A 17,740-nucleotide genomic window follows, 5' to 3' on the forward strand; every position below is an offset into this window, starting at 1 on the left:
CTCCCTCCCTTCCTCCCTTCCTTCCTTCCTTCCTTCCTTCCTTCCTTCCTTCCTTCCTTCCTTCCTCCCTTCCTCCCTCCCTCCCTTCCTTCCTTCCTTCCTTCCTTCCTTCCTTTCTTCTTTATCCTTAGTACATAATACGGTGCCTCTTACACAGTAAGCACGCAATAATGTTTATCAACTGCCTTGGCCAATGTCTTCTTGCTTTTTGTCAGCCTCCTATTGTTTCCTGATTTGTAGTTAGGCTTTGCCATTCCACCTCTAACATGGAAAATCAGTCTTACCAATCTTAAGTGTCCAGGACATTTTGAAGTCAGATGTTAGACCATCTGTTAGATGGAGCTTATCAGCCACATGAAGTAGCATGGGCTAAAGAAGACCAATAAATCAGCTCTGAAGCAGCTTGATACTCAGACACCCTTGCTTTGGGGTTCACACTGGCGTAGAAGGGAGAGGGCGGTATCAGAAGGCAAATGGAAAAAGGTGGATTTGGTTAATAGATTCTTAGTAGGTTACAATAACTGACTAATTTTATCCTATGGGAAGAAGAGGCATATACATTCAAGGACTACATAAAGATAAATGGAAATGAGGGTAAGGAGACTTGAATCAATAAATATGACTACTATGTCATGGGCAGTCTCCAAAGAGACACTGGTCCTGAGAATAGGACATCAAGTCTAACTGAGGCTCATTCTCATCAAAGAGCAAAATCTCAACCATTCATTTCTATGGCATTTTTTCAAGGTTTATCAATATTTTCTTCCCAATAATCCTGGCAGGCAGGGAAGAGAGGTAGCACCTAGGATTTTGGTTTGGAAACTCCTCCAAGATGACTTCATCTGCCAGCCCCTAAATGAATTTGGGGGGAAAAGAAACTGGGATCCAGAAAGAGTGGGACCAAAATCACATAGAGTGAGCATCGCATTTGAACTGAGGACCCCCAATGGCAAACCTTTCTAACAGGGTGGTAGTGTTGAGGCTCTGCCTCCATCTGATCACTCCAGCCACATTTCACTTATGACCCAGTCTCACTGGCTTCCTTGATGTTTCTGGTATCTGGCATTCCCACTGCATATGCTCAGGCTGTGCTCTCACCTCTGGCATACTCTTTCTCCACTCTCGAATTCTCTAGCTTCAGACAAGTCTTAGCTCCATGCCCCTTAAGCCACCCAGTCCCCAAATCCAACAGTTTCCAATCTTCCCAGTTCTTAGTTCTTTGCATTACTCGTCTTTCGTATTCATTTTGGGTTGACTTATTTGCCAACTTGCCCCCTACCCTTTTCTTCTGTCTCTTCACCCAGAATTCTGTCTGGACTCTATTCCCAGCACAGAGTGCCTTGCACAAATCTGTTCCTGAATGAATAATGTAGTGCAAATAGGGTGCATGTCAGTCCTGCAAGGCCTTGTTGCAGAATTTCTGACAGTTGAGAAGGGTTTAGAATCTTGAGGAAGTTCAGTTGGGGAACTCGTGGAGAGGAGGAGGGTCAATCTGAGCTCGCAAGGCCTTGCAGGGCTGACAGGAACCCTGTTTGCACTACAATATTTATCCCATTGAATTGAATGAACAGATTAGGAACTTGGGGGAGGGTAATGGATAATGACCCACCCAGATCCACAAAGCTAATAAATATAAGAGCTGTAACCTGAACTCGGGCCCACGGGCTCCAAGGCCACCTTCTCTACCCACCATGCTGCCCTTTCCTCAATAGATGAAGCTCCTTCAACCATCCCGCTCTAGGTATAGAGCACATCAATGACTAAATTTTGTGTGGGGGACAGATTGAGAAAAGTCACTAGGAAAAGTGGGGAAACAAAAGACCAAAGTAGCTCCCTAGGGATAGTACCCTTGTTTTCCCTCTGCCTGGGCAGCAGGAGGAAATAGAAATGGCCACTCTGGAAGCTAAAAAACCCCTTTGCCCTAATGTCCCTATGAATAATAAGAAAAACAGAGATCTCCCCAGTAAGTGGATGACAGTGACTAATATTCCCAGAGAGCTTCGCAAAGGCTCCTTTGCAGTTAGGGTCCTCGTGAGTTAGTGATTGTCGCCAAAGACCTAGATTGGCAGATTTATGATGAACCAAGACAACGTTCTGGGTGAGACTAAATCTGTGGGACTTCTAGACCGTATAGATAACGGCAAGAAGGGAACAGGGCTGGTTCTGCCACCGAATGCTCTCGGCTTCCTCAGATGGATGCTGAATCCCCCTTTCTCGGATTCTTTTGCCCTTCTTTTCTTCCAACACATTTGGATGAGAAAAACAGTGGAAACAGGATATGAGCCATTTGGGGAGCTGGATCTGGTTTTGGTAGAGGATATTCCCGTTTTTTCCCCTCCTGGTCTGGCTGATGCATTCAAATCATATTATTCCTAGGTCTATCAGCTTGCTTATTTAATTAGGGAGTATTAAATGAATTAATGATAATGACATTAGCCTCAGACTTACCCTGGCATAGGTCCATTCGTAGCAAGATTATAAACCTGGCGAGGATTTAAGAGATACTGAAATTTTCTGTAGATTCTGTGGGGTGGAAGGAAATCAGAGGGAGAAAAAAAAAAGAGTCACTTAGTGAGCCGAACAATTATTTTTTAAAAGATCATTTTGTCGACAAATTCTAATACACGATAGTATGCATTCCAAGTCAAATTGGCAAAAGCTAACGTTAGAGGATAATAGAATACTAGAAGCAAAAAGAGTTCAGAGCAGATTCTTCTTGACTGCAATGGAGCAAGCTCAGAGAGCTAGTCCCAAAGTGATCAGAGAAGCCCCTCATTGCAATAAAGAGATACCCAACGATCTCAATTTGGAAACAAGGAGTCTTCGATATTCTTCAAATGGCCCTGGAAATGCTTCCCCGAATGCCAGCTCATTCTGAAGACAGAGTAAATGTTTTTGCCCCAGATATTGGGTTGTTTGAATGCTTTATCTAAATAAATCCTGGCAATGGCTGAAACTTGGGGGCATCTTGCCAACCGAGCACACAGGGAGAAGGTATTAGCCTCTACCCAAATGGATGCTGTCGTGATTCTGCTCCCGTTTCATGTTTGTGTTTATAAAATTGCGTTTTCATCAGGTCTCCATTCTTGACAAAGACCCTGATGGCGAACGTTTGGCTCCGAGAACATTGAGAGGCTGCTGTAACGGCTCCTTTTCACTGACACTGACCCATCTTGGAGCAAAATAGAAGCCCGAGAGTGTCCAGCCGCCCTCCCTGCCCTTCCTCCACTCTTGGGAGAGATGTAACTGAGCGGTGGCGCACGCGGGATGGTAAATGCACTTGTCCATGTACTTAATGTGGAAAAAATGTCCCACAGGAGTGGGCAGATTCCATTTCTGAGACCACAGACCAGGAGTCCCGTGGAGGAACGCCCTGAGGGATACATTTCCATCTCAGAGCTTCTCTGGCTCTTCTGATAGAGCTGATGCATCTGTAAGCTGACTCCCAACCATAATGCACTCTTGCTGGCTAGGAACGAGAAGCGGCCCAAAATAAAGAGCACGATGGGTCTTGTGAACAAGAAACAAGGCTGTCACCCGAGATCCCCAGGACGGAATGTTCGTCCCCTCACACGAGCGTGTGGGGAGCTGCTTTCCTAGGATTAGGGGAGCCCACGCTGCGCTGCTCTAAAAGCACTTCTACTTAGTCCTTGTTTGCCTTTGGGCAAATGGCTCTTCCCGTGCCTCGGTCTCCTCAACTGGAAAATGAAGGGTGGCTCTGCTGGCCTCTCGGGTCTCTGCTCTCATCAGAGAATCTTCTGAAGCGCCGAAGGTTCCATCTGCACTAATGGTGCCCATGCCAGGCCCTCGTCCACCAACACGGATCCCAGCCCTGCTGATGGACGGGGAGGAAAGCCGTAGCCTGGAGAGGATGCCAGGGATAAGGGGCTCTCGAGGGTCAGGAGAAGGCTGTGAAGCCATGCCTCGCCCCTGCCCGTGGGGGGCCCTGCTGTGACCTCTCTGGGCCTAGATGTGGACGTCACCGAGATGGTGCCCAGGATAAAGAGGACCTCGTGTTCCTACGTGTGAAACTACTTCCTGCAGCACGAAGAAGAGGCTTCTGGTGGTCCTGAAGGAAGGACGGACACCATCATGCCGAAACAGATTTCACTTTCTGCTTGTGAAGAGGGCTGGGGGGGAAGGTGCCCCGTGAGGGTGGCTCGGCTGCCTTGTTGCTGCATCTGCCTCGTCTATCCCTAACCGGGGGAGCAGACGCACTAATGGGGAGGGAGGAGGGCAGCCCTGAATGCGGGCCTGGGTGCGGCGGCCGGACGCCCCATCGCTGTCTAAAACTGGAAAGCGCTCCATAGCTTGCAGGGCCTCGCGTGGACCAAAAGGCTCTCAGAATACGCAGCGCCGATGGGAAGGACGTCAAGCTCCGCAGGGACGGTGAAGTCCGGCTGCTCGTCCTTCCCAGGCCCGGCCACGACGTGCTCTGTCAGTTGAAAAGGATGAAAACGGCGAATAACCAAACAGTAAAAGCTGCGCCTAGTTGGGGTTTTCTTTTTGTGGGCGCCATCCCGGCCAAAGAAGACGTGGCGGACCAAAGCTGCAGGGAGGGTGTCCACGGTGTGCTCGGTCCCTTCTGGCCACGTCCATTTTACGGCTCGCCATCCCCTTCTCTCAGTGTGACGGTGTCTTCACGTGATCTTTGAGGGACGGTCAGGAAAGTGGGGGCGTCAGCACGGAGGGGACCGAAGCAGGGGCTCCTTCTCGTGGGCACTGGACGCCCTCGCTGCGAGGAGAAGGTCCGGCCGGGCCTGTCGCCACACCAGGCAGGCAGAGCTCTCGTCGCGAGGGAAGGCCGAGGACCCTCCGCAAGGAAGGACAAGTGACCGCTCAGGAACACCCACGACGTCCAAGCCAAGAAGCAGCTGCAGGCCGCCAGGGAGGGGCTCCTCCAGGGACCGCAAAGCGGCTCAGCTCGCTCACTGGCGAGGAAGAACCATCGGCGTCCTCCAGACCGAGGTGCGACTCCGTGTTTTCGGGGACGGAAGACGGGACAGCGGAAGAGAAGGGGGACAAGAGCCGGCTGGTGGCTGGGGCTGATCTCACGCCCACGAGCGCCATCGGCCTTTTCCAGACGAGGACGCTGGGGAGGGGGCGCAGCTGACAGGAGAGGAGGGTCCCCAGGCCGGATGTGCGGCCCCGGCCCCACCCCCACCCCCCAGAGGACAGGCTGAAGGAGAGGCTGCTGGAGAAGGAAACGGGGGCGGAAATGAAGTCTCGAGGCTGGGCAGGAGCGTGGAGGAGGTCCGGAGGCGCTCACGGAGCGATTCCAGTGAGCCAAAGGACGGCCATGGCGCCTGGGGGGGGTGGGGCGGGTCACAGACGGCGCTCGTGCTCCTCCTCTCGAGATCTTAGAGGCTGCGGATCTGGCCCAGACGCCTCCTCCGGGCGGCGCCGACCCTTCTTACTGGCTGCTTTGGGGAGGGCCCCAGCTGGCCTTGGGGGCGCCTCTGTCTGTGGATGGTGTCCCGGCCCTGAGCACGTGCCTAATCCACATTGGCTGGACCAGGGCTTGTGTGTGTGTGCACGTGTGTGCACGCACCGACACCCAATCAGCTAACATGCAGAACACACGCGTGTTCTACACGGACTCTAGAGAGCTTCTGAGCCGCGGCAGGGCGGGGAGGACGGAGTCCGGAAGGCTCGTCCCGCTGGGACGCGCCCGGCCGGGTGACCCTGGGCCAGTCCCTGCCCGCTGCCGCTCTCGGCTCCCTCATGTGCGGAAGGGGATGGCCGGCGGGTGGACGGAGAGCCGGACACGGCCGAGAAGGGCTCAAAGCTAAGAGAATCCACAGCGAGGCCGGGGTGGGGGGGCTGGTCACGCCTACACACGGGTGGGTGTCCGTGTGAAATCTGTCTCACCTATATGAGGAGCGAATGTAGCTTTATACCAAGCAGCCTTCCCTGGCGGCACACACATGTACATATGTATACACACACCCGTGTGCACTTAGGATCAATATTCAGCAAGTCCGCCGCTCCAGGCCCTCCACGGTAGCTCCCGATCCTGTGACCTTGGGCGAGTCCCTAAACGTGCTCTCAGGCCCTTCGACAATCCCCCAGGCTGGGGGGGTGGCAGAGGGGGGTCCCTCCTCTGGGAGTTCTATCAGGGCACTCCCACGTCCAAAGGCTACATTCCCATATGTTTCTGTAGTACATACATGAAACATGTGTGTGTCCACACACACGTGAAGAGGTGTGTACAGGCACCCCTTTATTCTCTTTCTAATCATTGTCTCGCCAAGGGGACGACAAACCGGGCACACGGAGCCTCTGTGGGGGTCACGCTTGGCTCTTTGAAATTCCCAGTGGAGACCCCCCTGGGGTTCAGGGAAGGGAAGGGGAGGAGGACAAATGGCGGGTGCCGGTGTGTGAGGGGCTCCTGCGGCTTCTCTGAGCCCCCCGACACCGTCCGCCCGTCTCTACACGCATGCACAGCCGGTGCAGCCGGCAAGGAGGGGAGAATCAGGGACGTGACGGCACTCCCGGCCTCTCTGGCCCCGGATCCCAGGAAACAAAAATGAATGATTTGTGGACAATTGTAATACCTGAAATAAAAGACTGAATCTTAAACGAAGGCCATTAAAAAGTTCATAAAAATTGCCATTACTATATTAAAATATCTCCAGATATAAAACATCCATGAAAAGTGGGGAGGAAGTCAGACAGACAAGACTTCTCCCTGGACGGCGCAGGCGGCCATCACACCCTGGACACCAGTCGGGAAAGGGCTTAGAGACGGGCTTCCGCCATGAGAGGGAGCCACTGAGAGAGGGAACTCTTCTGCCAACCTGGGCCATTCAGGGGTAAATGACTCGCCCAGGGTCATACAGTCAGCAGGTGTGGGACACAGAACCTGAACCCAGGGCTTCCTGGCTAGGAAGCCCGTCCTGACTCTCGGGACATGAAACGATGCACCATGAATACAAGTTAGGCTACGGAGCCGACACAATAAATAGGGGCGACGGTACAAACCTTTCTCCTTGCTTGCCGCCACTCTTGGGGTTCACAAAGACCAACAGCGGGTGCGTGCCAGGGATCGGAGTGATCTGGAGGAAAACGGAAGGAACAAACAGGTGAACAGGGGCAAGCAAACATGGCGGGGACTGGAGAACACATTTGAATCGCGGCTCAGAGCAGGAAGGGCCATGAGCTGCTCCAGGAAGGCCCCGTCCGAGGCTCTCTGAGGCTATTTGGCGCCTACTGAGTGCGTGTGCGGGGCCGGGCAGGTCTCCCATTTCCTCACCCAAGAAATCACGGGTCTGAGGGAGGGCCCTGGAGGTGACACCCGGCTAGAGCTCTCTGAGGGCCGCTTTGGTTGGGGTAGATGCGTAGAGATAGAAGGACTCTGTGGAGAGGGCCTGGATTCAAATCCCTTCTCTCTCCCACTAGCTCTGTGGCCTCACGGAACTCACTTTGCTCACGGCTCTCCATTTCCCCATCTACAAAATGGGGGCGCGCCTCCGTGACCCGTCTCATTCTAGGTCTTGGACCTTGTTCTCCCAATCTACCAGATGACCGAATCGTCTTCTTTCTGTCCCCAGTTCTTAGCAGGAGAGCTGGCCGGGTTCTGCTGGGCCTCTGGAGAGCCTTGAGGGCCCAGGCAAGCCTTTGTGTTTGAATCCCCGACGTCACTGGGCGTTGTTCTAGGCAGCTCTTGCCAGATCAGCTGCAGACCGGCCAGTAGAGGGTCTGGGTCTGACTCTGCCTGTTGAGCTCCTTCAGGGCTTTTAGTCTGGCCATTCTGGTGTTTAGTCGAAATGGAGCTGCTTTCACAGAGTACTGGTGGGTGGCGAGGATCTTTGAAAAGAACTGGGGATGCTGAGGCCACCGAGGAGGAGACCACTCAGCCGTCCGCACAGAATGGTCCTGCAGAAGGAATATTAGACGGGCTCCGCGCCGTACCACTGGGCCGTCATTCCTGTCGTGGCCTGGTCTAGGCTGGCCTTAGAGGCGGTGTGTGAATGGCATGAACCGCCCAAAAGAAGAAAGAGGATTTAAATGGGATGGGGAAGACCTTCAGAGTGAAGAGAAAGAGTTTGTCTTTGGATCTGATGGGGAACAGAGGGACCAGGGAGAAGCGTGATGGAAATAGGAAAGCGACGTCTTTGGCCTGTCGCGTGACAGCCTTGCTGAGGAAGAAAGGAAGACCTGAAAGAGGGGCCCCCCCAGGAGCCTCCCATCAGGAGAGTCCACGTAGCAGGGGATGGCGTGTCAGAAAGGGGAGTGCAAAATGTGGGGCAAGACGAGAGGCGAGAAGCAGCAGCACCCACAGACTCGGACGCACTGGCTGAGGAAGCCGGGAAGGAAGTCGTCAGGGCCGGGCTCCATCCCCACCACTGCCTGGGCACCCATGCTGGGGTTCATTAGGCACCAACGGTGGAAACGCGCCTTCCCTGAAGAGCCCCAACGGGTAAAGAGGACAGGATCACAGGAGCGGCTGGCCGTGATCTCTCCCCAGAGGGCAAAGAGGAAAGCTGAGGAGGTTCGATTTGGCCTGCAAAGAGGAGACGAGAATGGAGGACTCGCAGCCGGCCCATCTGGGGGAGATTTATCATGTGCTCACCAGCAGCCATTGGGTCTGGGGGGTAAATCGTGGCTTGATGCTGACCTAAGGTTTTGCCAACACGGACCAGATAAACCATTTCAACAAGGATGTCTTGTGGATTCTTTTTTTTTTTTTTTTAAACCCTTGTACTTCGGTGTATTGGCTCCTTGGTGGAAGATTGGTAAGGGTGGGCAATGGGGGTCAAGTGACTTGCCCAGGGTCACACAGCTGGGAAGTGTCTGAGGTCAGATTTGAACCTAGGACCTCCTGTCTCTAGGCCTGACTCCATCCACTGAGCTACCCAGCTGCCCCTTGTCTTGTGAATTCTGAGCAGAGCCTGTCAGCAGGCTGTGCCCCTGGTGCGGCCCGAGGGAGAACCTCTGGAAGGCAGAGCCTCTGCCTGTGTCCTGGAGGTCTCTGGGGTTCCTCTTGAGCTCTGGGAAGCCTAGAGGAGATGGAAGTGTGTGCTGAAGTGGTCAGAGGGCCAAAGCAGGCGGCGCCAGAGCAGGCACTGGGCTGGACCTGAATGGGCCAGAAGAGCCGGGATGGGGAAAGGGAAGCGCAGCGCTCCGCTTGAAGCGCACCGCACTGGAAGAGAGCAGAGCATCCACCGAGAAGCACTTGTGTTCTCACTTGTGGTGCTAACAACATGGTCCTGAGAAGGCATCATTTTCTCAGACAAAATCCCACGCATGGGCTCTCCGGGGTCCCCCGGGGGGTCTCCACACAGATGCCTCCCCAGGACATGTGTGTGCACGCGTGTCTGCCTCTCCTCTCTTTCCACCCATACCTGTGGCCTGTCAGCACGCCCTGATCCTGTGATCATCCGTATTCGGGGCAGACCTGTGCCTGGGTGCTGACAAAGACGGAGGGCCTGCCTCGCTCCCTGTGAAGTCCCGGGGGACGCGGGCTAATGAATGAGGCTCCTCCTAAGGTTATCCATGATCTATGACTTCCTCTAATTAGAAATCATAATCCTGATCATTATGCTGCTTAGCCAGAACGAAGTAAGACGAATGTCCTTCGCTGTGATGAATCGCCTTCTCGCGCGGCTCCCTCTCCCTGTCAGTGAGTTATATGCAAACGCCGCTGCGAGGCCGCTGCTTTCTCGTGATGTATTTTTTTTAAAGCTTACGAGTGAAATTAATTTTCTGGCAGCCCTTTCCCCTCCGTCTTGATAAAGCACCGCCATTTTTATTACTTTAAAAAGTTCCTTATTAGCAAACAGCAAAATAATCGATTTCTCTCTTCTGGGACACTGGGAATAGCCGGCCGCCGGCTGGCCCTTTCCGGCGCCTCCTTTTGTCTTTCTTGGCCAAATTTCATGGGTGTTCGGAAGCCTTCCGTGTGTTCCTGTCCGCACGAGGACACGACCAGCAAACTTCCCGAGGAGGCCGGAGGCCAGGTCACAGAAGTCCAACCCACCGAGATCGCCAGCAGGCCTGGGCACGCCGGGGGGCCGCCGCTAGCGCCCCGGTCTGAGTAACATCCCCATTAGCCGGGGCGTGGTGTGTCTATAAGAAGAATAACGACTTTAAACTAAAAAGAGCTCGCACTTGCGCAGGGTTTCCTACGTGCCGGGCATCGTGCTAAGCATTTTGGACTCAGCATCTCATTTGATCTTCACAACAACCATTTTACAAACAAGGAAACCGAAGCCCATGCCACACAGCTACAAAGGGCCTGAGGGTGAACTTGAACTCAGGACTTGAGGCCCAGGCTCCAGCCAGGTACCCCACCGCAGCTCTCTGAAACGATCAAAAGGAAAACGCTGCGACCTGGAGGAGAGGAGAGCGAAGAGAAAGCACCTGCCGCCGCTGCCCCGCGTGTTCAGATGAGGAAACGACTGTCTACAGCGGGGAGGAGACTTGTCCAAGGTCACACGGGCGCCCGAGAGGCCTCGGAGGGGTGTCGGGGCGGCTCACGCATCTCAGCACAGGCTTGCTCAGGACAGACTAGAGTAAGTAATGACACAGCACATATCTAGAGAGCATGGAGAACACGCATGCATGCAGACCCTTCTCTGGGCATGTGCGTGCCGCCATTTCTGTTTCAATACGAATAAAGCACTTTCAGGTTCTGCTTATTTTCCCAAAAGACAAGATCGTGGGTGGCGCCGCCCAAAGCGCTGCTGAGTGGTCACTGGGCCAAGAAGCGCCGCGCGGAGGGCAGGGGACGGGCCCGATGGGCACCCGGAGGGCCGGCGCGGGGGGAGATGCCCACCTGGAGGCCTTGGCCGTCCACCGTCACCGAGTTGGCTCTCTGCATCTTGCTCCTGTCTCCGGCCTTGCTGGCCGGCTGGGAGGCGTCGCCGTCTTTGCTCCCCGTCCCTTGGCGATCCTAAGAGGAGAGAAGGGAGGAGGGAGGCGGTCAGTACGGGATCGGCTGTCCCAGAAGGCCGGGCTCCCCGGAACAAGCCTGCCCAAGAGCGGTGAGACGGCCGGGACCAGCCAGCATAGAGGGCAGGGAAAGAGGGGAAAGGCAGGACCACCATCCACCCAGCCACAACTCCAAACCCCAAGAAACAGTGGGAAACCCCCAAGAGGCCGGGCCTGACCCTCGCCAGGCCAAGGAGCTCCTCAAGGAGGCTTCGCCGCCGTCCGGTGCTGGAGGGGGCAGCCTGGCGGCCGTCCGGGCCTTTCTCTTCCTCAGACTCTGCTCTCTTTGAGCTGGGGCGGTGCCGTCCCATCCAGCTCCCCTGGATGACCCATTTGGGTTTTCTTGGCAAAGACGCCGGACTGCTTTGGCACCTCCTCCTCCAGCTCATTTTGTCGCTGGGGAAACACAAGCAATTGGAGGGAAGGGACTTGCCCAGGGCCCCAAAGCCAGTATCTGAGGCTAGATTAGAACTCGAGGCTTCCTGACTCCGGGTCCCACACTCTAACCACTCTTGCCCACCATGGCTTTTAGTCCCATTTAAATCTGCAGGGACGCTGCCCGTTTGCAAATGAACCCCTCTGGAATGCGTGAGGACATTTGGAAAGGTTCCCCCTGGCCACACGGCTCAATGTGGGCCTCGAGGGCCCACCAGCAGAGGTCGGGCCGCTCGGACAAGGACGAGGCCACTGGCTGACCCATGGCGCCCCGAGCCATCCCAGGGGAGAGGGGGGCCCCTCGGAGAGCTCTCCCCACCCTCGCCTGCTCCCCAGAGCCAGCTGCCGCCAGAAAGGCGGAGAAAGCGGAGACGCGCTTGGCGGGGCCTCCCAACGCCTTCCTGAAGACGGGCGCGCTGAAGCGGGAGCCCAGGCGAGCCACTTTGTAGGACGCAGGCTGCGGGGGACACGGGGCGGCCTCTGCCTCGGGGTCCTGACCACGGCCCTTTGGGGAGCCCCTGGGTGAGGGCCCCGAGAGCAGGTCTTTGTGTCACAAGAAGCCAGGAGGAGAGCCCCGCTTCTGGGGTGTCACTGCATGCCCAAGTGTGGCGCCCCTAAAGAGGGAAAGCTGGGAATGTGGAGGGCCGACCCGGTGCCAGCTGCTGGCTGAGTTCTGGCCATAGGACCCTCCCCCTAACCCCAGGAGGTGCCATTCATATGGGCCCCATTTTACAGATAAAGACTCTGAGGCAAGCAGGCTAGGGGACTTGTCCAGGACCACCCAGCTAGGACGAATTGGAGGCCAGATTTAAATTCACGTATTCTTGGCTCCAAAAGGCAGCTGGGCAACTGGTGGATCCCGAAGCCGGAGCTGAGCGTCCGCCCTCGGTGAGCTCAAACACACTCCCGCATGCACAGAGATTCTCTTTAAAAGAATGAATTTTTAATTCACAGGAATTCTTATTTACAAACTGAAAAGAGCTTCTCTGGATGCCTGCAGGACGGCAAAACTCAACGCGGGGGTCGTCCCTGCAGCACTGTTGTTGGGCCATCAGTCCAGGGCTGTCGGGGTCCTCACGCCTTCTGGGGATTCCCATTCTTGGGGTCCTGCCGGGCCATGGGGAGCCCCGACAGCCCAGTGCAGGACAGGCCGGAGGAAAAAGCCAGAGAACAGAAGGAGCAGGCCCTGCCGTGGGCACAGGCGGCACTCGGGCCTCCTTTCTGCCCATTCAGGCTTCTCAGAAGGCACGTTTCTGCCCCCAATGGGCCTCTGTGTGTCTGTCCATGTGTGTCTATGTGTGTCTGTGTCTGTGTGGGTCTGTATGTCTGTCTGTGGAGCCGTGCTGCAGGTCCCGGCCGGGGAGGGAAGGCCTCCTCTGAGCCTGGCCCGGAGCCTGATTCCTGGGCAAGGACGCCTGCCGGGGCCTTCCCGAGGCCCAGGAGGCCTGCGAGCACGGACCAGGGAACGAGGCCTGGCTAGCCTGGGGCCACTCGGTCCGAAGCTTCCTCCCTGAGGTCCGAGTGGCCAGAACACGAGGGAATCCACTAAGCCCATCCCGGCCCTTCCAGTGTAAGGCCGGCCTGGGCACCCGCCGTCTGGGACGGGCCGCAGAGCTGATGAGGTGACTGGGGGGACGCAAGACTGCAAGGCGGAGGCCCTCGTGTGCAGCTGAGCTCGGTGACCCGCAGCCCATGGCTTCCGCCCACTCGCTGGGCCTCAGTGTCCCCGGAACGGGAGACTCGGCTCCAGGGCCCAGGCTTGAGAGGCCGGAGCCGAACGTGGAGGCTTTGTCAGGAGGGATCCGGGCTTTCCTCTAGACTCTCAGCCCAGTTATGGGCGCTGCTAAGCCCCTCAGCCTGGGCCTCGCTGCAAAGAGGAGGAGAAGAGCCGGGGTGACCCGACGGGCAGTCTGAGGATCCAAGAGGGACGAAGCCTGGGAAGGGCATCAGACTTGGCCTTCCGGAGTCTCTGGCGTGGCTCCTCTTCCCTCCAGCCCGACAGCCTCTGCCCAACACCAGGCCCCCACCACGTCCCTCCTGAAAGCTTCCCAGATTGTTTCCTCATCTCGGCCGTCCCCTCCGGTCACCCGTCCACCCTTCTCGTGCCTGGGCCTGACCACGGAGGTCCAGTGGCTCCAGGATCCAGGGTATCGCCTCTGCCCTTCAGGCCATGAGCTCCTGCGGACATTCTGGCCCTTCTCTGTCTGCCTTGGCCCGGAGCCCGGCACGCGGCCCGCAGTCAGTTCTGACTGACCCAAAGCCCACACAATGCTAAATGGCCGCGCCCTGCTGCGAGCCTCGGTCCACACTCGCTCCCTCCCTCTGAGGCCGCCTGGGAAAGGAGCTGCCATGATCCCAGCCTGCCTGGGCAGCTGCGCACATCCGTCCCAGGCCAGAAGCCCAGGCCTCTCTGCCTGCTGTCTGCTAAAGCGCTGCCACGGCCTCCAGCAGCCTCTGAAGGAGGCGGCGGGTCAAGGCTCCCCCCGGCTACCTCTGGGGGAAGGCTGGAGGCCGGAGGCGTCTGTTGGGAGGGAGTAAAGTTGCTGCGAGAGGCAGCAGGCAAGGCCAGGACGGACCAGCGCACGGTGGGCAGAGTCTGCCAGAGGCCCGGCGCCTCCAGGAAAGTCAGATATCGATCTTGGGAGTGACCAGAACCAAACAACTAAAGCCCTGCTTGGACACTTGGGAAATGATTCCAAGATGGGGTTTTGCCACAAAGAAAAGTTCTCTGTTAAAAGAGACCACCAGATCTCTTGGCATCAGGGCGTAGATATGAGAGCATCACACAAATAAACAAGTAAAGAAACAAACAGACAGACAAATAAACAAATGTATACACACACTCATATAAACGTATATATTATATAATTCAAGTGGCCAATAACTACAGATTTTCTATGGATTCAATTGGCGTCCCCCAAGGGAAGCCAGGATACAGGATCCCAGACTTAAGGAAAAGCTTAAAACCATGTTATGCCGTCAGAGCATTTGCCTTTTGAATTCTGCTAGACAGTAAGAAAGAGTCTCTTGAATGAAGAGAATGAATCCATTCTGCTGAATGACAACAATGTTGATCAAATGAGATTTAGCTTCCCATGAATTGTGTATCACAACAATGAAATTTAAAATCTGTATAATACGATAGTTATTACATAAACTGAACACAAGAGAAAGAGGAAGACAGGCTAATGGTCCTCCCAGATATCCCTCTCCAGTTAGATGATGGATTTATTGGCTACAAAAATAAGGCCTCCATCGTCCCATGCCAGGCCATCTTTGAATGTTAATCTCTTAGATTTGAGAGATTTTCTCTTAATATGGTTATCAACAAAATGACCTGCTCTTAACAGACACAGGACCAGTTACATAAACAGAGAAAAAAGTGCAAAACAAACAAATAAATAAATAAACAAATATACACATATGTATATATACACATATACATATATATACGCACACACATACATACATATACATTCACATACTATATATGTGTGTATATGTACAAACTTGTATAAAATATAGATAGCACATAGTCATTTTGTGTTGTATTCAAATACCTACACACATGAAATATTAATACCTTAAGGAAAACCCATAATATATTTAATTAGTAAATACATCCCATATTGTTCCAGAAAGATGGAAGGCCTAAACTAAAGTGATGTCAAAGCCAAAACCAACACGTATCAAAAATTAAGGCCATAAGACATCGATGATTACTTTCCCACAAGACAATGTTTCTCCCATGACCATATTCTATTCCAGTGATTTACCATTAGAGATTGTGTGTTCAAGGACTGATGGAGATGTCACTGCATCTTCTGCTGGGGAGAGGGGGACAGGAAGCCCTGCTTGCTCAACGACCTACTAATGAAAAGCTCCAGTTGGATGGTACACAGCATGGAATGGCTTGGGTTTGGGTCATTACCTGACATAGAATAAAATGGCATATTTTTTTCATAGGTTGGTCAGTCTAGGAAAGCACAGCTAAGCTGCAGGCAGCAACATTTCTGTTCTAAAAGCTCTTATAAGGAAATATGGTTCTTTCATGGTGATCAAGCTTGGCTCTGTGGTAGCTCATGGATAGCCTAAAGGAGATGTCTCAGGAACATGATCGTGCTCCAATTAGAAAATCCAGAAAGAGCATTTAAAAAGAAAGCACCATGTTATAGCAGGAGCTTTCTAAATCTCCTTCCTATCAATCTCTACAAAGCATCTCAAAAGGACAGAAATCAAAATCAGACAAGTAAAGGGACTCTCCCGCAGGATGCAACCTTAAAGGTAGACAGTGTTTGGGAATTTCCATGCTATAAGGGGTCAAAACTACACATATCAAAGCTTGAGTTGATCACTCCTCCCCCACACCACCACTGTGCCAGAGTCACAGTGAGGGCCGGGCAATCTCTAAATTCTCTAGGGCTGGCTGACCACAGATTTACCCCTGAGGGCAGTGCAAGGTCTTGGCAGCAAGACTTGGGGCTCAAGGCTGAAGAGCACGGAGCCTGGACAGCAGAGCAGGGAGATTGGGCAGAAAGAAGGCTGGCCATAGCAGAGACAGAAGGACTGGAAAAATGGTCTGAGGGCAAAACACTTTAAAGTACGCTACACAGAGAACTGCCTATAAGATATTACCAAAGCAAGGCCCTATAAGACAGAAGCTAAGAAAGCAAAATGACCACCAACATGCAGGCACTGCAGTCTACAAGTAGCAAAAGAAATATGTGGCAAAAAAAGCTTTTGACCCTGGATAATATCTATAGAGAAAAAAAGTAAAATACAGAAAAATACAACAGAGAGTGGCAAACATGGTAACACATCCAAACTTTCCAAAAATATGAAAATTGGCCACAAGCACTCAAGGACCTCAAAAAGGACTTTAAGAACCAAGTAAGAAAGGCAGAAGAAAAATGGGATGAAAAGTGGGAAAAAGAAATGAAAGTAATTCAGAAAGAAAATAACAGCTTAAAAGACAAAATTGCCCACATGGAAAAAGGGGCACAGAAATCAAATGAAGTAATAAGTAAATTGGAGACCAGCATTGACCTGCTGGAAGCCATGAAAAGCAGGATAAAAAGGAAAATCAAAAACTCTTAGCTAAAAACCAATCTTTAAAGACTGGAATTTGGCAAATAGAAGCTAATAATCTCATGAGACAGCAAGAATAAAGCAAAGTAAAAAAATTGACAAAAATAGAAGGAAATACGAAATATCTCACTGAAAAGACAACTGACCTAGAAAACAGATCCAGGAGAGACGATTTGAGAATTATTGGACTACCCGAAAGCCTGAAACAAAATAGAAGTCTTGACATCATGTTACAAGAAATTATCCAAGAAAACTTCCCTGATATTCTTGAACAAGATGGCAAAACAGACATATAAAGAATCCATAGACAGCCCCAAGAAATGTTATAGCCAAATTCAAGAGCTTCTGAGTCAAGGAGAAAATATTACAAGCAGCCAGAAAGAGACAATTCAGATATCAAAGAGCCCCACTAAAGGACTGCAAGGCTTGGAATATGATATTTACGAAGGCAAGAGAATTGGGTATATGACCAAAAATCACCTACCCATCAAAACTGGCTATGTACTTTTGGGGGAAAGTATGGGCATTTAACAAAAGATTTCCAAGCATTCCTAAAGAAAAGACCAGAATTAAATGGAAAATTTGATGTACAAATATAAAATACAAAAGAACCATAAAAAAGTAAATAAGAGGGGAAAAATTTTAAGGACTTCAGTAATGTTAAATTAATTATATTTTATATGGAAAAATGATATCTGTAACTTTTAAAAATTTTTTTCAGTATCATAGTAGATAGAAGAATTATTCATAGGCGAAGGCTGTGGTACTAAGTTGTTTAAGATGATATGTAAAAAAATGGGGCAGGATAGAGGATGACACAAGGAGAAACTTGAAGAAGAAAAATAGGATAAATTATGCCATATAAAGAAGCACATAGGGCAGGGGTTTGAGGGGTGGGGAGAAAACTATTATAAGAAGGAGAAGAAAAGAGTGGTAATAAGTAATATGTAAACCTTACTCTCTGGAATCAGTTCTGAGAGGGAAGAGCAGTAAGATCTATTGGGGTATAGAATTGTATCTTACCCTTCAGGGAAGTCAAGAAGGAATAACCAAGGTGGGGTGTGGGGCAGGGAGTACCAAAAGGGAGAGAAAGTTGGGGGAGGATTAATAGACATTAAAGAAAAATAAGAAGGGAATAAGAAGGGAGGGGGTTGGAAGGAAAGAAAGATAAGGGTGGGGGAAAGGGGGACTGATTAAAAGCAAAACACTGGTGGAGAAGGAAATAGTGAAAGAAGAAAGGGCAGGACTAAAAGAGGAAATCAAAATGATAGGGAATACACAG

General features: G+C 52.4%; 1 protein-coding gene across 1 annotated transcript in view; it reads right to left on the bottom strand.

Annotated features, from left to right (window-relative positions):
* The window catches only part of DGKB (diacylglycerol kinase beta), a 490,262-nt gene that overhangs the window by 244,119 nt on the left and 228,403 nt on the right, over positions 1-17,740 (bottom strand). Inside the window, exons 13-15 of the mRNA XM_044678847.1 lie at positions 10,781-10,897; positions 6,985-7,058; positions 2,449-2,523 (exon numbers count right to left, since the gene is read on the bottom strand). Coding sequence (XP_044534782.1) covers positions 2,449-2,523; positions 6,985-7,058; positions 10,781-10,897 — 266 coding nt within the window. The remainder of the gene's footprint in view (positions 1-2,448; positions 2,524-6,984; positions 7,059-10,780; positions 10,898-17,740) is intronic.

Source organism: Gracilinanus agilis, chromosome 5, assembly GCF_016433145.1.
Source record: "Gracilinanus agilis isolate LMUSP501 chromosome 5, AgileGrace, whole genome shotgun sequence".
Taxonomy (NCBI): Eukaryota; Metazoa; Chordata; class Mammalia; order Didelphimorphia; family Didelphidae; genus Gracilinanus; species Gracilinanus agilis.